Raw genomic sequence first — 26,370 nt, 5'->3', positions numbered from 1 at the left:
GCACGAAACTCTTAACTAAAGATTCCAGGCTAAAAGGATCCCATTAAAGATCAATGAAGTATAACAAAATTATGGGAAGATTAAATAAATACAAAAGGACACCTGTATCTCTCAGTGATTATGATAAGCGGTCACCAAAAGCTTGTAATTGTGGACTAAAATACACAAACAACACAGAACTGTGACGACGTCTCCTGAAGGATTTCTGAGGTTAGTGGCTGGAACCCCCGACACAGGCAGTCGCCTGCAGCTCGAGCACAGCCACAGCACCTACACATGTGCTGGAAATGCAGTTCCCCAGGCTCCACCCAGACCCACAGACAGAGGAACTCGGGGCGGGGCCCAGCACCCTGCGCTCGTGTCTGAAGGTCTGTGAATCCAGCTGAGCTGTCCAGGCTTTACTCAGGAAGGAACAAGTTCCTCCCACTTTTCAGCCAAATTTCAGGTCGCTAAGTCTAAAAGACCCAATTGTAGGGGCCAGCCTGGCAGCGTAGCAGTTCAGTTCACATGTTCTGCTTCGGTGGCCTGGGGTTCACTGGTTTGGATCCTGGGTGTGGACATGGCACCGCTTGGCAAGCCATGTTGTGGCAGGAGTCCCACACATAAAATAGAGGAAGATGGGCATGGATGTTAGCTCAGGGCCAGTCTTCCTCAGCAAAAAAGAGGAGGATTGGCAGCGGATGTTAGCTCAGGGTTAATCTTCCTCAAAAAAAAAAAAAAAAGACCCAATTGTCGTTTTTGGAATAAACGTTACCTGATTTCACAAAAAGATACTATCTGTTTTCTTTGTTTTAGCTGGTGAATAAAAGCACTCACTTAATGTTTAAAAATTGAGTTCAGACACGTATGTTAAAAAGCAACCTTGTAAGGCTCGTGAGTCCAAGTTTCTTGAAGATCTTATGAGACCTCCTTCTGCCCGCCTCTCTCTCTCCTCTCCCAGCCCTGTCCGCCGACTCTGGTGCCTGATCCAATCCACAGGGTCAGCCCTGTCCCACCCTAATGACTTTCAGCCTCTGTAGCCCGATTTCTCACGTGGGCATCAGACCCATATCTGACCCTCATGTGCTGGCTCTCCCATCTCCCCACAGGTGTCCCGCAGGCCCCTCCAACTCGCCACTCCACACTGGCAGGGAGAAAGGAAAGCAGGGCACAGGGAAGGTGACCCTGGATCCTGACACCCACACAGGGAGCCTGGATGAGGGCCGCTTGCAATTAGCGAAATGACTGGCTGACGAACATTTTAACAGAAACGCAGCTGAATGAACAGCTAGGAGCACACAATGATCTACCTTAATTCTTCAGTGAGAATCATTTGTAAATAGCACTTTGTACATATGTTTGCCACTTTTATCTAGTTCTCTCAATTTTATTACCACCAAAAAGCTCATTTATTTAAACCCTTTCCTAAGAAAATCCTTTTCAAAAGAGGTTGACAGTAGAAGAGCAGTAGTCAGCTTAGCTTTCTGAGGTACAGGAAACCCTATTAACGACCAGGGTCGCCTTATAAAAAGGAACTGCTTTCCTAAGGTACGTGGAGAGTGTGGTACAGAGCAGAATTCGAAGGAGCCTGAAAAGTCTAACTTTGAACCTGGGCTCCAGGTCATCATGCCGGTGTCCAGGTAGAAGAACGGAACTTGGTTAGCTTTCTCTGGCTTGATTCATAACTTAAGAGTTATCATTTAAACTAGGATTTCTCAACCTTGGCACTACTGACACTTGGGTGGAATATTTCTTTGTTGTGGGGCTGCCTTGTGCACTGTAGGATGTTTAGCAGCATCCCTGGCCTCTACCCACTAGATGCCAGTAGCAAACCTGCCCCTCCCCGACCGCCCCAGCCAAGTTTGACAATTAACAATGTCTCCAAACTTTGCCAAATGTCCCCTGGGGGGGAAGACTGCCCCCGTTGAGAACCGCAACTTTAGACATATGCTATGGGGGCCTCTGTTCGTACTCCTGCCCCAGACCCCACAATTGTTGAGGCTGTGGCTTCTAGCCATGTGACCTTGGGCAACTTCCTTCCTGTCTGGGCCTCAGTTTCCTCATCAGCACTCGGTGGGAACTATGACGGCTCATGTTGAAACTCGGCTCTGTGCCGGTTAGTCTCCTTCTCCCCGCCTCGGTCAAGCACTCCAGGTGGGGCCAACCTTTGGGGTGCTCACCTGTTCAGGAAGATGCTGCTGACATCATCGTGAGTGATAGGAGGCTTCTTGGAGCTGGCAGCCATGCGCAGCGGGCGCAGGAAGTTGTTGACAAGGATGTGCAGCTGCTGCACGTATTCGGCCTCGGCCTCCAGCATGCTGAACACCACCTGGTTCCTCTTTCGCATGCTGTCTGCGTGGGGCGACCGGATGTAGTCCTGGATGATGGTCTTCCACTTGCGCCGGCACAGCCAGCCCCGCAGGAAGCTCTGCACCTGGGCACCGAGACGGGCGGGAGAGGCTCCCATTACATAGTTTGGCTTCTCTCGTCCTCCCAGGCTGTGAGTGCCCCAAGGGCAGGGACCAAGGCTTTGTCATCCCCCGTGCCCGGCGTGTAGGGAAAAGAGCTCAGACAAGGACCATGCCTGGTTGCCTACCTGCATGGTGCCAGGGAAGTCAACGGGAACCTCTGAGCCAATTTTCCCATCTGCACAATGGGGCTAATGAGATGACAGCTGGGCTCAAAGTGTGGCACATGGACTGGTAGCATCAGCCTCTCCCAAGAGCTTGCTAGAAATGCAGATTTCCTAGACTTGCCCCAGACCTCTGCATTTTAACAAGATCCTCAAGTTTGCTTTAGAAGCATTCTCTGAAGGAGGAAAAGTGTGGCCCCAAGTCTCCATAACGGGAGGTGGCACGGGCATAGAGGGTGGCCAGGCTGTGATGGGCTTGGCTCACACCGCATCTTACCTAATGACGAGCCTGAAAGCCCAGAAGTTTCAATTACAGCTCGTCTGGATAGCGGGTGATTTCAAATTGAACAGAACATGGCAAATTAGTTAATCTCGTGCTTGGGCCTCATCAGAGCTTCTGAGGACCAGCACCTGCCTGGACCCTCGCCTCCTGCCTTTGCGGGGAAATGAACACTGACACTTGACTTGATTGTCTTAAGAGTCCAGCTGCTTGGAGTGGCCTCGTTTTGGCAAGAACTTGGGAAAGGGCCTTGATTCACACAGACACAGAATTCTTGCACAGGCTTCCAGTCAAGGCACCATCCAGCTCCCTGCCATTTCTGCCTCTGAGCTGTGTGCAAGTTCAGGGTCTGCACAGGGAGGGACCCAGGGCACCCAGAGCAAGGGCATTGGGTGGTCCTGGGGTGCAAGGACTGAGGATCCACGAGCCACCTGCTAAGGGATCAGGCAGAGGTGTTCGTCAAAATACTATCAGCTGAAAGGGGCACTGGCCATGAATGGCAGGTGCAGCCACGTGGGTGCAGACTCACTGGGTAGGGTGTGGTCCTGGAGAGGAGAGGCCTGATGTGAGCCCCAAACAGCTTTCTTTGAAGGTGGGAGGGCTTTCTTGATGAGGGAGGGGCTTGCTCTGAGGCTCCAGGAGGGTGAAAATAGAGGGAGGGACGTGGATTTCAGCTGGTCTTTAACAAAATGTTCCAACCAGAATGGCTTCTCAAAATGGGCTGGGAAGCCCAGTGGCGCCACAGCAGAGAAGGCAGGCCAGGGCACCCCTGCCTGGGGGGCTTGGTTCAGACCTGGTGGCAAATCCCAATGCCTGTGGGGGCCTGGCAGGTCCTAGAGATGCATGAAGCTGGCTGGGTAGGGACTAATGGGGCAGCACCTCCTTGCCTGGAGCCAAGCGTGTGGGAGGTGGGCCTGGGGCTGCGGGACCTCCTGCTTTTCCAGGAGGCAGTGTGTCCCAGTGACTGAGGATGTGGGCTCTGTACCCTGGAGGTCAGGGTTTAAATGTCACTCTGCAAATACTTAGCTGTGTGACCTGGGCAAGTCACTTTGCCTTTCTGTGCCTCAGCTTCCCCATATGTGAAATGCAGATAATAATAAAACCTCAGAAGGTTTTTAGTTAGGAATGAATTAATCTGCGTAAAGCTCCTGGAATAGTGTCCGGCACACAGAAAGGGATTCATGAATGCTAGCTATTTCTATCTTTGAGAAACCAGAAATCCAGATTTTTGTGTGAAATGTTTAGCTTTTAAAGCACTGGCAACAAAAAAATAAAAAAAACAAAGAACACCAGGTGAGCTGAAAACCCCAAGCATGCTAGTAGGCTGAACTTGGCCTGTGGGATGCCAGTCTGCAGTTTCTGGTCTGGATGGCATTGGGGTCCTTTGATGCTCTCAACAAGTAGGATTCCTCACCTCTTGGAGTCTCAGTTTTCTATTCTATAAAATGGGGCGGAACGACCATACCTCACAGGGGCAACCAGAAGAAATGGCTTGACAAGGTTCTGATCAGGGGTGAGGGGCTGTTGTTTCTGTCTCTGGAGCTGAGGTGGGGGTGGTGTGCCCTGGGGGCAGTGTGACAGTGGGTGGATACTGCTGACCCTGGGCTGTGCCAGAAGGCTCCCTAAAGAGGGCTGGGGTGGTTTTGCCAGCCTAGAGAGACGGTACAGACCTTCTTAATTTTCTTGATGTCACTGTCTTCGTCATTGGGCGTGACAGTCTGGGTGGACTGGATGCGCTCATTGTCCTTGAGCAGGGATGCGATCTGCAATAGAAACATAGGTCAGCTGCCAAGAGGGGCACTGGCTGGTGGAGGCCTCCCCACAGCGTGGTGAGCAAGCCCCCTGCCCCTTCCTCCCTGAAGACCAGTGATACCGCAGCTCAAGTCCCTTGCTCTGGGCGAGATCGTTGAGCCAGACATGCTCCAGACACTGTGAGACAGCACTGGACAGGTAACCATCCACATGGGTTCCGGGCAGCTGGGCTCTCACCCTGAGTGACCTTGTGCAAGGCCCTTCCGCTCTCTGGGGTGCAGGCACCCCATCTGTAATCTGCGAGCTTTGGCCTAAACCTGTGATCCTTCTCCCTACTCCCCAAACCATCAGTCCCTTTATTTTTGGACTTTCATTGCAGTAAAATAGACGTAACATAAAATTTACCATTTTAACCAGTTTTAAGTGTACAGTTGAGCGGCATGAAGGACATTCACACTGTCATGCAACCATCACCACCATCCGTCTCCAGAACTCTTTCGTCATCCCAAACTGAAACTCTGTGCCCACTGAACGATAACTCGTCATTCCTCCTCCCCCAGCCCCTGGCAACCACCCTTCTACTTCCTGTCTCTAGGAACTTGACTACTCCAGGGACCTCATCTAAGTAGAATCACACAATTTTTATCGTTTTGTGACTGGCTTATTTTATTAGCATACTGTCCTCAAGGTTCTTTGACGTCGTAGCCTGTGTCAGCATTTCCTTCCTTTTAAGGCTGAACAATAGTCTGTTGTAGGTGCACACTACACTTTGCTTATCCACTCATCCGTTGATGGACACTTGGATAGTCTCCTTATTTTTTCAAACAAAACCGTTCTGGAACCCCAGTATGAACCAGGTGGTTGAGGCGAAGGCCTGCTGACTTGGTTGCCCCTTCCTGGGGAGCCCTGAAGCACTTCTCCGACCGAGAGCCCACTTTGGGGCATAACCTGGAAACTGCCGGCCTAAAGAAAAGGGACAGCCCTTCGAACGAACATTTGAGCTGCCCTAACAAAAGTCTCCATTTGACTGATTTGGGGATCAGAGAGGCCAGCACAGCAGCAAGAACAAACCCAAAAGGTGGTGCCCAAGAGAAGGGGGCCTTAAGTTGCACTGTGGCTGGAGGCCTCTGGTGGACAGGCCGGTCGTGCATCCTCTGGGGCAGGGCTCCTTGGCCCCCTACCCTGGCTGCGATTCTTTGCTGGGTGCCCTTTCTCAGGGCTTCCGCGGTGCTGCGGACTTTCCTGTTGAGATGCTGGCATTGCTTACCCCCTCTCCCATCTTTGCTGGGAGCTTTGCGGGCAGGACTGTAGCTGTCTCCTTCACTAACATGCTCTTGGTGCCTAGCATGGGGCTGGGCACTCCACGCGTATTTGTTGGCTACATAAATAAGTGAACTAAAAAGGAATCAGAGCACAGCAGCCACAGAAACATCAACCACAGGAGCACATTGCAGTCACTAAGCCCCGCACGTCTAAAGATAGTAGCTCAGGCGAATCTGTAAATGGGCCCTAGAGCCAGCACTGCTGCCTCTTCAGAGCATGTGGCTTTGTCCCCTCAAGGCCACTTGCTGAACCACAGAATCAATGGGCCCTCACAATTGAGCGAATGGGGCACTTTGAAAGCAAAATGGAACAGTTACCCGTTCTCCACTCCTGGGTTGCTAAAATTACCCCAGCCTATGCTTGAAGAGCGGCCTAAAATATCTAATGGAGAAATATTTAGTGCTGACATGGGCTTCCCCTCTGCCTTTTTTTTCTGTTGATTCTCTGAGAAATTTGCACATTGAAACAAAGCCCGATTCTTTGATCTGTACTCTAAAGGGCTGAGGGACACACGCACACGCAGGCTCTTGCAGAGCTCAGAAACGAGGATGCCCAGTCAACACCCTCCCCTCTGACCTGATGTTATCACCTCCGCGCCAGCGTGCTTTCTTTGCCACTTCTGGGATTTGCACGTGGTGCCCTTTCCTCTTTAGGATGGCGATGTGTGTGTGTGTGTGTGCGTGCGTGCATGTGCATAAGCAGTCTGTATTTAAAACTCATGGCACTCTTCTCAGAGAGAGGCACTCCAGGACATCTACTCAGCAGGGACCAGGGCAAAAATGAGATGCAATTAGGTCAGGCGCTCTGCTCCATGCAGGCAACACCTACAGCCGTGGAGTCTTTATTTAAGGATCAGGTTGGGCGAGCAAAGCTCTGGAGAGTTGTGAGCTGGAAGTCCCTAGAGAAGTCTTGGGCCCTGGCCCATCCCTGCTAGCATCCAGTGTCAGGATGGCGGCAGGAGCCCCAGTCCCCATGAGCTCACAGAGGCAGCCTTTCTCTAATCCTGGCACGTTCTTTCTGGAGAGGGATTTGCTTTGGACCCTGGTTGGCTTGGTTGATGTCCCGGGCCTGCTCAGTTGACCCTTGTCAACGATGGCCATGGAAAGGTGGGACTTTGGCTCATGGCCCAACTCGCCAGCTAGAGTCCAGCTCTGGCTGCCCAACCCGGCTCTCTGCAGGTGTCTTGACTGGTCCCTGCCCACTGGGCACCCTGCAGTCTGGTTTTCTTGGTGAATCAGAAGCAAACCCTCCTTTGCCACACTCCTTTGAAGCACTGTGCCTTGGCTCCTGCCCCACCCAACTTCCCTCTCTGGAGATAGTGTCTTTAATCCAGAATGCATTTAGCTAGTGCACTAACTGATGACGGAATTAATCCAGGTCTTTTTCTTTTTGCTAGCAGCCAAGGTTTTGAGAAAGATCTCTGTATTTCCTGCTTTTCTAACAGCTGCTGTACAACTCAGTTCTTTCTCCTTCCTTCTTGATTCCGTCTGGCTTCTTCCAAGCCCAAGAGGTGCCCATCCCTGTCTCCATTTGTGCTAACCCTGTCAGCATGTCCTGATGGGGTCTCTGTGGTGGGCACCATGCTGGGCACTGGTGAGATGCAGCTGGAGGTGGATAAGTTAGATCCCTTGCTCTGGAGGAGCTTCCAGTCAGACACCCACAGAGGTAACTTATAATCCAACAAGGCAAGGCTAGAACAGAGGTGTGCACCTACTGCAGTGGGAGGGTCTCACCACGGAAGTGGCAAGGGCTACCCAGAAGAGGTTTTGAAGGACAAATAGGAGCCCAACAGGTGGGCTATGGAATGGAGGGAATTGGAGCAGAGAGGATGGTGAGAACAAAAGCACAGAGTATCATAGGGTGTTGAGTGCAGGGCAGCAGGAGTGGGGATGGCAGGAGGAAAGATGAGAAGCCGGACTGATAGCGTGGAGGGTGGGCCCTGGGGAGGGGCTGCGTGGGGAGGGGTCAGGGCTGCACTCTCCTACTGCCCCCAGAGCAATCTCCTCATTGGCCTATTTTACGGAGTGGGCTCCATGTCAAAGTTGGTTTGCAAAACTGATTCCGTGGCTAAATTTTTATTTTAAACCCTGAATTAAAGATCTCTGGAGTTTCTTCCAGAGTCAGCCTTCCAGGATTCTGAGTGCTTCCAAACCAGTAAAATATTACGACTATCTCTAAACTCGTATCCTGCCTTTAGGACCTGACTGAGCTCTCCAAATTACTCCCAATCATAACTGGGAGAAACACAGTTATTAAAAGAATGAAATGGTGCCAAGTGAGCATTCTAGAGGAGGGGAGGATTCTTCTCAAGGGGACAGGCTCCCTGTGTTTGAGGTGGACCTTGGAGCTTTCTGGTTACGAAAGATGAGGCCTGATAGGGTGGTTTAGAGGGGAGAGAAGAGACTAAGACAGAGGTGGATAGTTTTGCTTAATCAAGTTTTGTGCAGACTTTGGATGTGATCTCCTGTTACCCCTAGGGAGAGATGGCTAGAAGCGGGGGCTACAGGGTTGGGGAGCATAGAGGGAGTGGAAGCAGGGCTGGCCTCCTAGATCTATGACCTGTGCAGAGCCCCAGGCCCCAGAAGGGACCGATACTTGGTTTAAGGTTCTGCTGTTGCTGCCTTGAAATTCTTAAGGGCCCTGCATTCGCATTTTGCACTGGGCCCTGCAAATTATGTAGCTCATCCTGAAAAAACATGCAGACAACGGTATATTGGTAAATGCTTAATGACCAGCTCCCTGAAAGAAAAACTGACTAGAAGCAATTGCCAACTTCCATGGTGTAAACATTCCTACCTTGGCCCACTGTAAGCTACCAAAGGTTGAGTAACTAGCTTGTAAAATTCTTGAAAACTTAACAATTGGCCCTTGCAGGCTGGTATGAGCCAGCTCCAGCACAACCCTGGATGCAGGGCCATAACTTGATGTCTTGGTAGTAAAGAGATTATGAACGACACCACCACCAACAAAATGGCATGTGGGAGTGCACGGAGAGAGGACAATGTGAGCAGAGGAGGTCAGTGAGAAATCCTTTAGCAGGAGAGGCTGAGAGATACAAGGACAGGGACATCTTCTACTCAGTTCTAAGCTGTTTCCTACTTCAGTAGTGGAAGCCCTGCTGTATTATACGCAGACCTTTTGGGAAGTCTGTTACATACAACAGCCTGTGCCAGGGGCTTGGGGGCTGAAAGAGGAGCCTCAGTTGGGTAGTCAGGGCTTTCCCGGATACTCTGGTCCTCCTCCGTGGACAGGGCAGGATCATACTTCCCAGTCCCCTGAAGTTGGGTGTGGTCATGTGACTTGATTGCCCAATGCAATGTGAGCAGAGATGTCAGGCATCATTTACCACGTTCCTTCTCTGCCATGGGACTGGTGAATTTCCTGATGGCAGGAGCCCCACCAGCCTGCATCCCTGACTCTGACTGAGAATGTTGCGGAGCAGAACCCACACTGGACACACAGTGTGAGTGAGAAAGCAATCTTTGTTGTTTTAAGCCATTAAGGTTTGGGGCTGGTTTGTCATTGCAGCATAATCTAGCTCATCCTGACAGATACATGTAGTGACCACCCAGGAGACAAAGAGCAGTAAGGACTGAGTAGAGACAGCTGTTGTGGGAAGTGATGTGGGAAGTCAGGAGGGCAGAATTTGGAAGCGAGAGGTGGCCAGGAGAAGGTAAGCCCCCTGTAAATCCTCAGGGATATGTGGGACGAGGCCTGAGGAATTTTATTTGGCTATCAGAGGAAAGGTGGACCCTGAGAGCCTGGGATCATCCAGGAGACACAGTCATTCCCTGACAGGCACCCCTTATCAGGCCTGTCTCCTCAGCGGGAAGGAGTAAGTTGCAGGGCAGGCACAGGCCAAAGATCTGGAGCCAGGACATCCGTTTGAGCCTGGACTCCAGGGATCCTGGAGTGACCTCGGGTAAGTCCCTTCCTCTTCTATGGACCTCAGTGTCTTCAGATCACTCCCAGCTCTGACGTTCTAAGACCCGCTGTCTTTGTCACTGGGGTCACTTGTCACTTACTTGGCTTCTCAGTGCCTCCTGCTCCCTGATGGCCTACTTCCTGGGAAATGGGCTCTGTTTCCACTTTCCTGGAGCCATCCAGAGCAAACTGGTGCCCTCTGCCCTGCAGGGTGTGTGTGTGTGTGAGAGAGAGCTAGAGAGCGAGCGAGCGAGAAAGCCTACCGCCAGAAAGCCTTACCGAAGTGGTCTTTCTTTCAAAGTCTTTAAAAAAATCTCTTGCCCTGGAGGCTAACGCGTTCAACTGGAAGCATTGCTCCAAATTCCCACCGAATGGGCTTCTGCTGCCACTCTGACAATGCCTGTGTGCGCACACACAGGCATGCACGTGCTCACTCACAACTGACCTGCTTTGTGCTCCCCAGCACCAGAGGGGGCTCTGCCCTTTGCACCCACCCCTTCTCTGGCCTACACACCCGGAAGCTTTTAAGGCTACATGCAACATGAACCTACACTCACTTTGGCCATAAAATGACTCACTTTCTGACTTGGGATCATACAGAAAGCTCTATTATAGCACCAATCACTCTACCACAATCAGACCCTAAGGGCAGAAACTTCCACCTCTCTAGTGCCTACCACAGAGCCTCACGTCCATTCAAACACCAAGCCCTTTCTGAGGAGTTACTGTGAGCCAGGCCTAAGGGAGAGAGTGATAAAGGACACAGCTCTGCCCCCATGGAGTCCCCGCCACATCGGGGGGTGGGGGGTGGGGGGATGGGGTGGGGCGGTAGCTGGCTCTGAGGTGGCATGATGAGGGTGCGGAAGTGGAGGAGCAGGGAGTACACTCTGGGGTGGGAGTCCCCGGGAGGAGGCATTTGAACTTGGGAGGATTTCACCAGGCAGGGAAGTATGGTGGTGACAAGGGCATTCCAAACAGGAGCACTAGCATGTGCAAAGGCCAAGAGATGCACAGTTCACAGCTATGGAGCTGTCCCTGGAGCCTGGAGCTCCAGCTGACTGGAGAGGAGAAGCCTGGGGAGGAGGATGAGGCAGTGGTAAGTGGTCTTAGGCATTTAGTAAATGAGTGAGTGAACGAACAAATGACACCTGGACACCCTTGATCATGAAGCTAATAACTTGGTACTGGGGCTAGACCTCTGGTCACTTACAGGGGCTCAACTTGGATTCAGGGATGTGTGTTGGGCTAGTATAGAACCCAGGGATTGTCTCTGGAGTGTGAGCCCAGAATGAACGAGGTGGTTTAGAGATGGGACAAGCCCCTATCCCCAGAGCTGTTCAGGAAGAGGCTCTGAGTAGAGTAGAAAGACTGGCAAGCAGATAGGCAGACCTGGGCTCCAGTCCCGGCTCTGCCACCTCCAGCTGTGTGAGCTTGGACGGGTGACTTGAGCTCTCTGAGCCTGATTCCTCATGTAAAACACAGGTGGTTGATCTTCTCAGGATGGCTGTGGGGATTGACTAAGGAAGCATATCTGAAGGTGCCTGGTGTGGGGCTAGAGGATGTGTGTTGAATCTGAAATTTTTGTTGAAACTGAAGTTCCAAGTTGATGTGTTTTGTAAGTGACATCTGATGGCACAGTGGAGCATGCCTCAGGGGCTTGGAGACTTGGCTCCCATGTGGTCCTGCCTCCCGTTCCCCACACCCTAGGACCCATGACCACTGCTACCCTCTGTCTGGGAGGCAACTGGAGGAGACTCCAGTCCCACCGTCACTCTCCATCCTCTGCAGGGGTCACAGTGCCTGGTGCATTAGGGGGCTGACTTGCCAGGGGCTTCTTGCCCACCCCTAATCTAGGTATCAAGTGCCTCATGGCACAGAGGTTAGGGGAGGTTGGAGGTTGAAGTTGGGGGTCACCTGTCTGCCATGGGGAGGTGGGCCGTGGGAAGGGGAGATAGACTTCGCGACTCTGGCCAGGGCTTTGAGTTTTCACTTTGCATTGGGCCCTGCAAATTATGTAGCTGACCCTGATTACAGGAAGCTGCCTTTTAATTTTTGTCTCCTCAGCTCAGAGTCCACAGTCCTTGTGTGATGTGGCCAGATGGTTCTGAGCACACTGGTGAGGTGGGGGGTGAGAGGCAATCAGATCATTCTGTGCTGAGGTGGAGAGCTGGTGAGGGGTGGCTAAGGGGCCTGAAGCCAGCGCTTCCCAAGCTTTAATGTGAATGGGAATCACCTGGGATGCTGTTAAAGTGCAGATTCTGATTCAGGGGGGCTGGGGTGGGGCCTGAGATTCTGCATTTCTAATGAGCTCCTGCTGAGGCTGCTGCTGCTGCTTCATGTACCACACTTTGAGTAGAAGTTCTAGAAAGCTTACCCTAGTAACAGCGTGGCTCCAGACGCCTGGTAAGCCCCAGTAGGAGCTCTTACAGTGGCAGGCAGAGGGAGGGGGGATCGCCCTGGAGCTAAGCTAGGAGCCCACACTCTAATGATGTACCAGGGACACTGTGCCCCAGGGCCTTGGGCTGATAATGTAGAAGGCTTAGGCAATGTGGACGTAGGCAGAGAAACTTGGAACTTGCCCATAAATAGTCTCACTCAATCCTCACAGCCTTGTCAGTTAAGTGTAAAAGGCCCATAAGAAATAGAGGCACAGAGAGGTTGGGAGGACTTGCTCCACGCTGCAGGTGTTAAGTGGCAGAGGTGGGATATGAACCCAGATCTGACAACAGGACCTTCCCACTCTGCCAGCATCACTGATTTTAAGTTTGGAGGCTGGCGTTGCTATAGCTGGGAGCTGGTCTCCCTGGCCATCATGTGCCCCCTTGATCCTGCAGGAGCCCGGGGTGTGAGGTGTTGGGTCTGGGGCCTGGGTCCCCGGCCAGCTTCCTCCATGCCCCTGGCCAGCAGTCACCTCCGCCTTTAGCCTCTCGATCTCGATCTCCCCGTCCTCGATCTGCTGCCGTAGCTGCTTGGCCACAGTCTTCTCCGTCTCCACGATCTGCAGCAGGTGCAGGTACTTCTGCATCAGCGCTTCATGCTCTGTGGCCAGGGTCCTGTAGCTGTGGACAGACAGACATGGTGGGTGAGACCCTGCATCCTTGTCCCTCAGAGATCCAACCAGAAGTGGGGCTCCCCCACTGACTGCACTTAGGGGAAGGTCCCGACTCCCAGACACAGTGCCCGGGGGCTTGACCAGGCTGCTGTGCTGTTACTGATCACTCCGGTCCCTTCTCCAACTCTCGTCTCACACTCGGACCTCTGGTTCCTCTAACTGGTCCTATTCTCCCCCCTCCCCCACCTCCTCCTGGGCCTTTGCACAGAGAGATCTTCTGTCTGAAACATGCGTTCTCCCTCTTTCTTTCCTTGGGTTAGCTCCATCCTCTTTCCAAGGCTAGCTCTGGGTCTCAGTGGAAATACCGTCTCCACAAAGCCTTCCCTGCCCTCCCCCCAGACTGTGTGGAGTGTTCTCACAGTACCCCAGGCTTCTAACACCATAGCACTGGCCAGACTGATTAGGCAGTGTCCAGTTCCTTATCCGTCTGCCCACAAGACCCTGCATTCTCTGAGAGCAGGGGCCACACCTCTGCTGTTTGCTCCTGTCTTCCCAGGACCAAGCACAGTGTCTGGCCCTAGACGGTGCTCATTGAACACGTTGCATGGATGGATGGCTCAATGGATGGATGTGTCAGGCCCCTCAGGATAAACAGAGGAGAGAGAGGCATATAATATTTCACTGTCTGGGAGATATCTGAAGAATCTGCAGAGTATACCTGGGTGCCAAATTGTGTGCTACAGGCTGTCAGAATTCAGGAGGGGGCCAGCAACAAGGACCTGTAATCAGGGAAGACTTCCTGGAATAGCCCGTCCCCCTCCCCCTGGAATTGGAAGTCAGGCCTTCCCATCCACGGGCAGCCTCAGGTAGAAGGCTTGTGTTGAGGGGTAATTGGCAATGGGGCTGGATGGTTAGGTGGGGCCAGATCAGAAAGTACCCCAAAGAATAAGCAGAGAGTACAAGAAGTAGCCCCAGCATTTGTGTAAATTAACATGTCTCATATTTGCAAGGCATCGCAGCTGGGGGGAGGGCGGGAAGGTGGGACTTGGAAGACTAGCCAGGCCAGGGAGGTGGAATGACTTGCCTAACTAAGGTCACGGGCCTCTGAAGGTGGGACTGTTCCCTGCACTCCAGGCCTGGGCCTCTCCCTGACCCCCCACAGCACCAGCAGGGTCATTCCACAGTGTCAGAGCTGGAGAAAAACCTGATTCCATAAAGGGAGTCCAGCCTCAAAGGGCAGAGAGGCTCAGACAGCAGACCCCAGCATTGCAGGGGAAGGCGCCCATCTGGGCAGAAGACTTCAAAGGCAGCCACCAGCTTGGAGGGAAGGTTTAGAGGGCTCTGGGAATGTCATAAGGAGGTCTGGGGCCCTCGGCCCTTGGTTCTCTCTCTCCCTGACCCCCACTTCCTCCTCCCTGTTGCTTTAGCCCAGGACCACCTCATAGGACCACCTCAGAAGCCTGGGACCACCTCATAGGACCACCTCAGAAGCCCGGGACCACCTCATAGGACCACCTCAGAAGTCCATGACCACCTCATAGGACCACCTCAGAAGCCCGGGACCACCTCATAGGACCACCTCAGAAGCCCGGGACCACCTCATAGGACCACCTCAGAAGCCCGGGACCACCTCATAGGACCACCTCAGAAGTCCATGACCACCTCATAGGACCACCTCAGAAGCCTGGGACCACCTCATAGGATCACCTCAGAAGTCCATGACCACCTCATAGGACCACCTCAGAAGCCCGGGACCACCTCATAGGACCACCTCAGAAGCCCGGGACCACCTCATAGGACCACCTCAGAAGTCCATGACCACCTCATAGGACCACCTCAGAAGCCTGGGACCACCTCATAGGACCACCTCAGAAGCCTGGGACCACCTCATAGGACCACCTCAGAAGCCTGGGACCACCTCATAGGACCACCTCAGAAGTCCACGACCACCTCATAGGACTACCTGAGAAGCCTGGGACCACTTGAGAAGCCCAGGACCACCTCATAGGACAACTTGAGAAGCATGGGATCACCTCAGAAGCCTCGGACCACCTCACAGGACTACCTCAGAAGCGTGGGACCACCTCATAGGACTACCTCAGAAGCCTGGGACCACCTCAGAAGCCTGGGACCACCTCATAGGACTCATAGGCTCAGAAGCACCCCCTCCACCCTTCTCTCCCTACCCTCAGTTTCCTCCTCACCTTTGCCCCTCCTCCCTCCTACCTGGCAAAGTCCCATTTCTGGGTCAGTCATACATCTCCCTTCTCAGCAGGGGAGAGCTCCAGCTGAGGAGCCCTCCAACCCCCTTGGGGCCTTGAGACGTTTCAGGTGTCCCTGTCAGCTGCCTGCCCTCTTCAACCTCATTCCTCACCACTCCCTTTCCCTCCCTGTAGCGATCCTGTTCCTCCTTCACTGCCTGTATTATGCATTATGCTGTTCTGTCACTTCCTGCCAGCCCCAGCCCACCCACCCTCATCCTACCTCGTGTGTGCTGTCCTGGCTGAGGCTCCATGCTCTGATCCAGTCTGCCTGGGCTCAGCCCCAGCTCCCACACCCACCAGCTGAGGGACCTCGGACAGGTCCTTTCACCTCTCTGTGCCTCAGTATGTTCACCCATAAAATGGAGGTGATGACAGTCCCCACCTCACAGAGTTGCTGTGAGGATTAAATTATTGACACACATGTTGTGCAGTGCCCCACATGGAGCACATGATGTGTGCCAGTTAGCTATAATATTACAATTTCCCTTCCTTCCCAGAGGGCAAAGGCCCTTCTCATCCCCAGCCCCTGCCCAAGCCCAGGGCCCACTCCTGACCTCTCCTCACGATCGCTATGTTTCACATTCTGCCTCTCTCTTCTCTATTAGCAACCACCCTGCTCCATCGGCTCCTTCTCCTCACCGTATAAAAAGCCTCAAGCCGCTCCCCATTTAGGACAAAACCAAGCCCTCCCTCTGTCTTCCCTCTCCCTCTAGCTCCTACCTCATCTTTTCCACATTTGCAGGGAGCTTTGCTGAAAGAGCAGCCTGTACTCACCATCCCCTTTGTCTTTCCTCCCCTTTGCTCCTCTGCCGGTGGCAGTCTGGTGTTTGTCCCCAGCCCCCATGAGAACCGGGTCCCTCTCTGGGATCACCAACTATCTCCCACTTGCCAAGTCAAGGGGACATTTTTCAGTCTGGCATCTTCTGACACGACCTTCCAAGTACCCTGGATGTGGCTAGTCAGTGGGGTGCCAGGTTAGACATTGGCTTTTGTCACAGACTCAGGAGCTGTGACACACAGCAATCTAAGCCCCTGTGACCCTTATGGCAAAGTAAGCCCCAGGTTTGAGGTGAGGACCCCAGGAGGCTATGGGTGGGAAAGAGCTTTGCAACATGAAAAGGAGCTCTACCAAGGACACGGTGGGCCTGAGGAGATTAGAGAGCCTGGCCCTGACAGTGTCGGAGAACGGGGCTGACTCCAGCAGTGCCCTGAAGGTGGGAGGGCGAGGCTGGCAGACTTGGCAGGAGTCCGGGCCTGGGGACAGCTGGAGCAAAGGGAGGACAGTGTACCTGGAGCATGTGCCTGGGGAAAACACCAGAAATCAAAGCTACAATTGTTTCTCCCCTACCTGCTTCTAAAGATAAATAACACGCTCTGAGAGAGAATTCTTGGGTTTGCGATTCTATCTGATTAAAATGAGGAGTTTGCGTTTCTCTTATTAAAATAAATTTTAACTAGAACATCAGGTTTTAAAGTTTTCCAACATCCCAAGAGGCTTAATTGTCTTTACTTGCAGAGGAAATTCAGCTGAGAGCACGAAGGAGCGTTTCACACCACTGCCCCTCCCCCTACTCCAGGGCTGTGAAAACACAGAGAAGTCATCAGTCTGTTCCTAGTGATGGCACTGGCTTTAGTGCTCTGAGACCAGGGGCCAGAGTCTTATCTACAGAATGATGTGGGCTGCTTTTTCCTCCCTCTCTTCCCTCCCTCCCTACCTTCCATCCAATACAAATTTACTGAGCACCTCTTCGTGCAGCACTGTCCTTATACGCTCATGGACTCTCAGAGCTAGAAGGGAACTCAGGAATCATGAAAGGCCAATTGTTTCATCTTATAAATGAGGAAACTGAGGCCCAGAGAGGGGAAGTGGCTTGCCCCAAACAAGTCAATGAGTGTCAAAGCTGGAGCTGGCATTAGGCTCCAGTCCCTGATGACGCAAGTCTACACTCTCCCACGTGACTGGCTAATTTGGCACATAGTTCTTCTCCGTGAAATGTAGACGATAAGCCACACTCAGTGTTACATTGTATACACTGCTGTAAATACACATACCACAGAGGGATCCCATAATACCAGAATATTATACATACAGTATGAGAGTATACTGTGTCTTTACACGCTATTCATAGACGAAGCTGCTTATTTTTGTATATAGAGTGCATCTATTATGTATCCGTAAATAAAAGCTAAATTAGGCATATGCAAAAATACTTAATATGGCTGTGGAAGAGAGCCAGTCCCTTTCTTGACACACACACACACACACACACTCACACATGCACACTCACATACACTTGCGATGTATGAGGTCTGAGATTAAATAAAGCTCATAGTCTGCGGTTTCCCATTTAGTTGCACGGCCGGCTCCCCAGAGAAGACCCTGTGGCCTGTGCTGGCCCAGGAGCTGCCCAGCACGGCCGGCCTGGACAGTTCGGCGAGGATGGCTATTCTAGGGAAGGGGCTCAGCTTCCCTCATCAGTGACTGTCACGGTGCCTCCCTGCAGGCTGAAAGGTGCACACTCCTCTGAGGCCAGCCAGTTGACTCAGCCCCCAGGGTTTGGCAAGGGAAGGAAACCCTCAGCATGTCCAACTGGCAGGTGCCCCTGGCTTCCAGAAGGATGAGGAGTTCGGAGAGGTCTCTGTTCAAAGGTACGTGGTGTCAATTTGCCTGACTGGTCCTCTTCGGGGGAGGGCAGGGTTCTAGTTGAATCTGCCTTACCTGGGAGTCACAGACTGCTAAGCTGGGAGCCAGGATCTGGGGCCCCCCAAGCTCCAATCAGGTGCCCACCCTCTGTGTGCCACTGGGCTCACTGTCCACATCCGTCAAATGGGGCTGCAGGGACCCCTCACTGGATTGTCATAAGGAGCAAACAGCACGCCATGTGAAAGAGCCTCACAGACTCTAGGGGACTGTGCAGTAGACAGAGGTACCCTTGGATGGGGACATGCTTTGCCAGGCTGCGAGAGGCCCGAGAGGCCCAGGCAAGCTGGGTAGGACTTGTCTCTCAGCTGATTATTATTTTATTGACTACTTGGAGCCAATCTTCAATTTAGTGAGTTGCTTAAAGAATTATTGTCCTCTCTCTGTGGCAGGCAGAATTCTAAGATAGCCCCAAGCTTTCCTGCCCCGCCCTGGTTTGCAAGCCCTGTATTATCCCCAGGATGATAAATATGCTGGGTTTTTATTCCTGTTAGTAGGGTATGTTATACGGCCCAGCTGACCTCAAGACAGGGAGACTGTCTAAGGTGAGGCTGACCTAATCACAGGAGCCTTGTAACATGGAGTTTTCTCTGGCTGGTCATGTAAGGGAAGGTCAGAAATTTGGGGCTGGAGAAGGATTCAACGTGCTGTTGTTGGCTTGAGGATGGATGGGACCACAAAGCAAGGAACGCAGGTGGCCTGTTGGTGCCAAGAGCCTCCCTTGGCTGACGGCCAGCAAGGAAAACGGAGACTTCAGTCCCACGAGGAAGTGAATCTTCCAGCAGGAATAAGCCTGGAAGCAGAGACTTCTCCAGAACCTCGAGGTAAGAGCCCAGCCTGGCTGATTCCTTGATTTCAGCCTGTGAGACCCTGAACAGAGACTGTAGCCGAGCCCAGACTCCTGATCTACAGAACTGAGAGAAAGCCAGTGGGTGTTACTTTAAGCTGCTAAGTTTGTGGTCATTTGTTCTGCAGCAATAGAGAACTAAAATATTTTCTCTAATACACATGATTCGCTTTTAAAATTTGAGCTTCAATGCACATATGATGGAGAGCACAGACCTTGAATGCACAGTTTGATTGGCTTTGATAAATCGTGCGTCCTAATCAAGCTCAAGAAAATTCCCATCAATCAGAAAGTTTCCTTGTGCCCCTTCCAAGCCACTCCCCACCCCAGGAGCAACTAGTTTTTGGGTTTCCATCACTACAGGTTAGTTTTGCCTGTTTTAGAATTTCAAGTAACTGGAATCAACATGTACTGTTTTTGCGCCTGGCTTTTTTCACCCAGAGCATTGACTTTGAAACACAGTTACTCATGTTTGTAGCAGGTTCCTTTTGATTGCTGTTTGCGTTCCGTTCCGTTGTGTGGATATACCACAGTTCCTTTATACATCTGCCTGTTGATGGACGCTTGGCTTTTTCTAGTTTTTGGCCTATTGTGCATAAAGCTGCTAAGGACATCTGCATTACAAGGCTTTTTGTGGACATTTCTCATTTCTCTTAGGTAAATACAAAGAAGTGGAATTGCTGGGTCATAGAGCAGGTGTATGTTTAACTTTTTTTTTAAAGATTGGCACCTGAGCTAACATCTGTTGCCAATCTTCTTCTTCTTTTTTTTTTTTCTGCCCAAAGCCCTCCAGTACATAGTTGTATATTCTAGTCGTAGATCCTTCTAGTTCTTCTACGTGGGACACTGCCTCAGCATGGGTTGATGAGCAGTGCCATGTCCACGCCCATGGTCTGAACAGGCGAAACCCCAGCCACTGAAGATGAGTGCACGAACTTAACCGCTTGGCCATGGGGCCGGTCCCTATGTTTAACTTTCTAAGCAACTGCCTAACAATTTTCCAAAGTGGTTGAACAATTCTGTGCTCCCACCAGCATGCTGTGAGCATTATGGCTGCTCCACCCCCTCTCCAAGATTTGGTACTGTTGGTCTTTATCATTTTAGCTATTCTAGACTTTATAGGTAGTGGTATCTCATTGTCTCTAGAAAGTTTTGTGTTAATTGATTTTCTAAATCAATGTTGTCCTGGTTATCAGGATGTATAACAAATTAACATTCTATAATTCAACACTTACAAAGTCCCTTCACATAAATAATTTCCTTTGGTTCTCAAAACAACCCTGGTATTTTGCTTTCACTTTAGTGTTGGGGAGACTGAGGTCCCTCTGCTCTCCCTGAACCTGGGTTCTTCCCCACTTGATTCCATCCTCCACAACACCAGCCATTTCTACTCCAAATCATAGCTCTGATCATGTTACTCTCCTGGCATAAAACCTTCGATGGCTCCCCACAGTTTACAGAGGAGAGGTCAAACATCTCAGCTAGGTATTCAAGGCCAGTCTGGCTGGTTCAGTCCAACATCCAACCTCATCTGCCTTCTGACACCCAAACTTTGTCTCTTCATTACTCTTGGAATTCTCTTTCCTGTATCAGTGGCCTTATTTAAGGCTTTTTGGGGTGTGGTGGCAGCTGAAGTACTCATATCTAAACCTACTAAATACGCCCTAGTCCTCCTACTTAGGTCAAATGTCTCCCTATTTCCAGCTTCCCCCATTTCCCTGCAGATGGAAGTAACGTCTCTCTCTCATGGTTCTTTGTACTTAACACAGCCTTCCTGCACCAGAGCTATATGTGCACACGTCTAACGTCTTCCTGACTGGACTGTGATGTCCCTAGGGGAGTCACTTCCCTGTCCACGCAACACCACACTCAGAGCCTGACTCTACTGGTTCATTGTGAGAACCTGGTCTCCACAGCTAGACTGGACACCCCTTGAGGACAGGGATGGAGATGGCTTAACAAAAGGGCCAAGGTCAGTGCTATGGCCACAACAAGGGGGTTCTGGTCAGTTGGCTTGACCCAAGCCTCGAGGAAGGGCCCTGGATCCATCTACCCACCCATCCAGCCAGCCAGCCATCCACCCACCCACCCATCCACCCACCCATCCAGCCATCCATCCATCCATCCATCCACCCATCCACCCATCCACCCACCCATCCACCCATCCACCCATCCACCCATCCATCCATCCACCCATCCACCCATCCACCCACCCATCCACCCATCCACCCATCCACCCATCCATCCACCCATCCACCCACCCATCAACCCATCCACCCATCCACCCATCCACCCATCCATCCAGCCAGCCTTCCCTCATCCACAAATACTTTAAACACTCACCCATTTATCATTAATCCACCCTCCATTCATCTTCCTTATATAAACTCAAAATCCAATCTTGCATCCATCATCTATCTACTCATTCATCCCTTCATTCTTCCAACCCACATTTACTGAGCACTTGTCTATGCATTTATCAGGCCCTGGGGATGCAAAGAATTGCACTTGTTTCATGTCCCCAGGAGCTTATATTTTACAGGGAGGTAGACACAGAAACGCACTGTATCTACTAAGCCAGAAAGATCTACTGCTTAGAGAGGTGAGTCTGGGTGTCCCTTTCCAGCCCTGCTGGAGGACTGTTAGCTCTGGGGCCATAGCCCAGTCCACGAGCCCATTATTTCCCCAGGAGCCATCAAGACTCCATCCAGTAGGGAGCCTCCATTTTTTCTGCAGCATATACTGTCTTTTGCTTTTCTGCCCCTGGCCCAGCGAGACTTCCTCCACAGAGGGGCACACACTGTTGGAAATGAGGGGAGGAGTGGGTCTAGAATCCCTGAATATCAAAGCTCAGAGAGGTTTAGAGAGTTTCAGTCTATAGATGAGAAAATTGAGGCCCCAAGAAAAGATAGGACTAGTTCATGGTCATCCAGCAAATTAGTGGCTGCATCTGGGTTAGACCCCTGGAGCCTTAGACTTTGGTAGTCATAAAACCCTTTAATCCAAAAAAATCATACTCACTTCCCCTAATGAAAAAAAGAAGCTAGTCTGGTTGAAGTGGGTGGGAGGCTCAATGCTGCTCCCCACGGCCTCTCGTTCCCCAGCTCCCCAGGGAGGCACAGACTCAGAGTTGCAGGGCCCTAAAGGTGGACCCTGTCCAGCTTTCATTCTCCCCTCCTCTCCTCCTTTGCCATGCCCTTCCTGGGGTTGGGGTTTGCTCAAAACAGGGCCCTTGGGTTCAGGCCCTCCTGCCTGGACTGTGGGGTTATGGGGGACATACCTGGCATGAGCGATGGCTGCCACCCACTCGTCACAATCCTTCGCATCTTCTGTCCTCAGCTCCAAGGCTTTCTGGTTCTCATGGCTGAAGTTAACCGTGAAATAATGCTGCACCAAGAAGAAGACATCTCCAATTACCAGGGGGTCCATGGAACCAGCAGCGTCTCTTGCTATCAATCTAGCCATTTTGCAAAGCGCTTGTTGCCACATCAGCTAGGCACAGTTGCATTATTTGTAATCATCAGAATGCCATTCTATTTAGCAGTTTCCGACTCTCGATTAAGGCAGCCTTTGTGTAGTGTAACAGAACCTATGCTTAGGATTTTGTAAGAAGAAAGCAAACCCCACAAAGCCGTATTCGCCAACAAATTGTGAAAAAGCCAGTTTCAAACCATCAGGTATGCTAGAAAGAAGTCAGGGGAACTCACTAGGAGAGCAGCCCCTTTGGGAACCGGGTGCCAATTCAGTGCAGGAGGCATTTAATTCACTCCACAAAAATTTGCTAAGTGCTCTTCTAGGTCCTGGGGTTAGAGCAATGAACTGGCAGACATGGGCCCCAGGAGAGCCCACTGGAAGCCACCTCTGTGTCGGGTGCAGGTGGCTGACTTACAGCTGGGTCAACTGCAGGGCCTGCCCCCTGAGCTCCCAAGGAAGCAGAGGAGCCAACGGTAGGCACATGTCTGTAATATTGTATATGAGTGAATTCCCATGAAGTTCTTAGAAGAACACCTGAAACACCAGCAATGTGTCTGCTACAGTTAATTCAGGGCAATGATCATTACTGTAATGAAGGTAGGGAAAAAGGCCCGTGGGGGCACAGAGGAAGCCACCCACTGATTCAGCCCAGGGAAAGCGGGAGGGCTTTCCCAGAGGATGGGGTGTTGGTCCAGGTTTTCAGTCAGATGGAAGAGCGTGGGAGTAGCATGGATGTTGGGGACACAGACGTGTTCAGGGGGTGGGAGGGGCCTATATAGCAGGAACAGGGATGCCAGAGGCAAGGCTGGGCAGGTGGACAGGGCCTGGGTGGTAGAACTGAGCAGAGGGATGGGGTGGGAGGAGAGAGCCAGAAGGACAACTCCCAGGCTTCTGGCTTGAGCAACTAGGTGGATGGAGAGCATTGGCAGGATAAAGGGCAGGTCTTAGGGGGTCAGGGATAGGGTAGGGGGATGGACATGCAGACTGTGCATGCTTGTAGGCCGCATTCTCCAGGCTGAAGATAGGGGCTGAGGGTGCCAGCCTCAGGGCGGAGAGGAAAGCAGGGAAAGAGGTCAGTCAGAGCAGGTGGACAAGCCAAGTGCTGGGGACCCAACCTGGGGAAGTCCCCTGAAGCTGCTCTTGGTGAAACCAGGAGGAGAGAGGCAGGCAGGGGTCGGGCAGAGAGCACCCTCAAGCCTGTCCATTCAGAAGATGCGCCGCAGCTGATGGAGTGGCGCTGTCAGAGAGAGTGCTGTCCTCCATCCCTGCATCCCTCGGTGCCTGGGCAGCAGGGAGTGCAGCACAAGGCACGGAACGTAAACTATTTTTAGCTTCTATGACATTTATTGTATTTCTGTTAATTGTCAGTCTCGGTGGCAGCCAGGGTGCGTGCGTGTGTGCGTGTGCATGCGTGTTGTCACAGAGTCACTGTCTCTCACTTGTTTCCTAGGAAACAGATAACTGGGGCTGTAGAATGAAATGTCAGCTGCAGCCTTACATAGCTGAATTTGGAAGGGCCCAGTGGGCACTCCTCCCCTTCGAGAAGGAAGCAGGTTAAAAACAGAGCTGCAGGTCGCTATCTAGCACTTTCCCCATCTCTTGAGAGACAAGCACACAAATGCTTGTCTCCTGTGATCTCATTTATTCCCATAGTCACCAAGTAGAACAGGTATCACTATCTGTTTTACAGTTCTACAGGATGAACTTGAGGTTCAGAGAAGTGAAGCCACTTCCCCGAGGCCACACAGCTAGAAAACAGAGGAGCCAGGATAACGTACCTTCACTGGGCACCATTCAGGCCCTGGGCTGGGCACTGGGATATAAAGATGAAAAAGGGAAGGTCCCACCTCAAAGGCAGGAGAGACTTGGGGTCCTAACTCGTAAGGAAGGCACTCTCAGCTACACAGGCACAGTGAGTTGCTGGGTCCCCTTAGAGCGCCAGGGGGATGTCCCAGAGCTGGATGGGCCCACTGGTGGGGTCAGGCCGAGTTCTCAGGGCAGGAGTGGTTTCCTTCCCCACTGGGCTGCTGGGGGACCCAGAGCTCTCATTCTGGGGAGGAGCCGGCATTGGTAGAGACCCCTGGGTCTGGCCCCTCAGAACTGCAGGGAGTGATGGGCTCGGCCCCTCACTCTCAACAGAGGCTTCACTCCCATCAGCCCTGCTTAGTGAGAAGCACCCCTGTGTACCACGACCCCCCGACCTCGCCCCAAAGGCCGCTCTTGGCCCTGTGGTGCTTCTGCTGCCCAGGCGGCCTCTGCTGGAATGCGAGCACCTCTGACCACTGGAGAGCAGTGCGCTCCCCTCGTGCTTGTAAACCTTCCTGACATCTGCTTTATACAACCACACTGCCCGAATGGGGAGTAGAAAGCGTTCACTAAGGGAAACTAAACTTCCACCCAGCAGTTCTGAGTCATTGCCAATCCCCACTTGGGGCAGCCAGATGAACGAGACTCGGCTCTACGTGGGACTCCCTCGAGGAGGGAAGTAGGATGTAGACAGAGAGAGAGAGAGGACGGAAAGAGGGACAGAGAGACAGAGACAGAGAGCAGCACACAGAGACACAGAGAAAGGAGGGAAAACCCATTTGGAAAGAAGAAAGCCCACACATTGGAGAGAAAGGTGAGCTCCAGGCTCTGTGAAGATGCTAAGAAAAGGGAAGTTGAATTGAAAGAGACTGAATGAACATGTCGGATTCTCAGACCTACATACAGAAAAACCTAATAAACTGCCCATGACGTGCGAAAGGGAAGCCAGCTGTGGTCTTGTGAGGCCCTCCTGCGTGCTTGGCATGGTGCGGACACTGTGCATATGTTCCGGCGGGAGCCTAGCCACCTGCATGGTAGGCAACACGACTCCCATCTCACGGAGGGGGCTGTGAGGTGGAGACTCCAGGGGCCGAGCCCAATGGAGTCCAGCGTGGACAGGGGGTTTGGCTCTTAGCCCAGGGCTCTTCCCTGGCCCCCATTGTTCTCTTCACAGTAAGGACAAGAGTGCACTTAGAGTTAAGCGGGGCAAGAAGAGCTTCCTGGGCAGAGAAGGAGCACTGGAATGGAGTCTGGTCTGTGTCAGTTCTGCAGTTGACCCACAGCATGGCTTGGGGCAAGTAAGTGTTATCCTCCTTGTCATCCTCAGCTTCCTCATCTGTGAAATGGGTAGTTAGTTAGATGAGCTGGGCTCTAAGGTCATTACGAGCTCCATGATATATCTATATATCTCTACATTTCTATCTATCTGTCTATCTATCTGCCTACCTACCTATCTTCTGGAGGAAGGGAAGGAGGGAGCAGAGAACATGAATGAGACAGTGTGTATGCATGTGTGTTCTGGATCTTTCCCTGGAGTTCTGGATAGGCCCTGGGTGGTTCCTCGTCTCTCCTCACAGCCTGAGGGATGCTCTGGGTGTGGTTCTGGCCTGGCCCTCTTCTCTTTCAGGGTCAAGTGTACAGCCTTGGTGTGGCCTGAGGACCCAGGTGTGGCACTGGGTCGTGGAGTCAGCCAGAGAACACCCAGGCCAGGACACAGTCTGCGGTAGGTGCTGGTCTGGATCCCAGGCCTGACTCAGGCTGGGCAGAGAGACGTGTGTTCTGTGGGGATGCCTTCTTCCTTCATTTATAGGATTGCCTTCTCCCTGAGGCCTCTCCTTCCTTGGAGCCTCACAGGCCTGGCTGACTGCCCTGGGAGGGCTTCACTGGAGACTCTAGAAGCCCATACACAGCCTGGTACTAAGTAAGTACCAACAAATGGCTGAGGAAGGAAAGAATGAACAGACACATGAACACTATCTCCTACCACAGGCATCTGTGGTCCTCACCTCCTTACTCCTGTCAATATTAGTGATAACATTGCCAATAACCCTCCTGAGCACATGCTGCCTGCAGCCAGGCCGCCCTGTGTGGCTGCATCTCTCAGGGGCACAAGCCCTCTGTTGTCTTCGTTAGTGGGGATCTGGGACTGCTGATTTTTTCATCACCAAGGTAGGTTCACCCCAAATAAGCAGAGCCCTGGGGGTGGGTGTTGTGGTGGCACAATTTCCTCTGTGCCAAACCCTTTCCCTGACATTTTATTATGAAAATTTTAATTGTTCACAAATGTTATAAGATTTTTATGTAAAAACCCATATACTACTACCTAGATTCCACCA

General features: G+C 52.0%; 1 protein-coding gene across 5 annotated transcripts in view; it reads right to left on the bottom strand.

The window, feature by feature from the left end:
• The window catches only part of RASGRF1 (Ras protein specific guanine nucleotide releasing factor 1), a 112,031-nt gene that overhangs the window by 66,859 nt on the left and 18,802 nt on the right, over nt 1–26,370 (bottom strand). For all 5 annotated transcript variants that reach the window (XR_011424915.1, XR_011424916.1, XR_011424917.1 and 2 more), the window contains exons 2-5: nt 22,035–22,141; nt 12,802–12,949; nt 4,562–4,654; nt 2,160–2,413 (exon numbers count right to left, since the gene is read on the bottom strand). Coding sequence is in view for 2 of the 5 variants with exons in the window: in XM_001488142.7 (XP_001488192.3) it covers nt 2,160–2,413; nt 4,562–4,654; nt 12,802–12,949; nt 22,035–22,141 (602 nt within the window). In the remaining 3 variants the exon portion in view is untranslated. The remainder of the gene's footprint in view (nt 1–2,159; nt 2,414–4,561; nt 4,655–12,801; nt 12,950–22,034; nt 22,142–26,370) is intronic.

Source organism: Equus caballus, chromosome 1 (genome assembly GCF_041296265.1).
Source record: "Equus caballus isolate H_3958 breed thoroughbred chromosome 1, TB-T2T, whole genome shotgun sequence".
Classification (NCBI taxonomy): Eukaryota; Metazoa; Chordata; class Mammalia; order Perissodactyla; family Equidae; genus Equus; species Equus caballus.
Note: the sequence above shows the minus strand (reverse complement) of the source record. Positions and strands in the feature narration are given on the sequence as shown.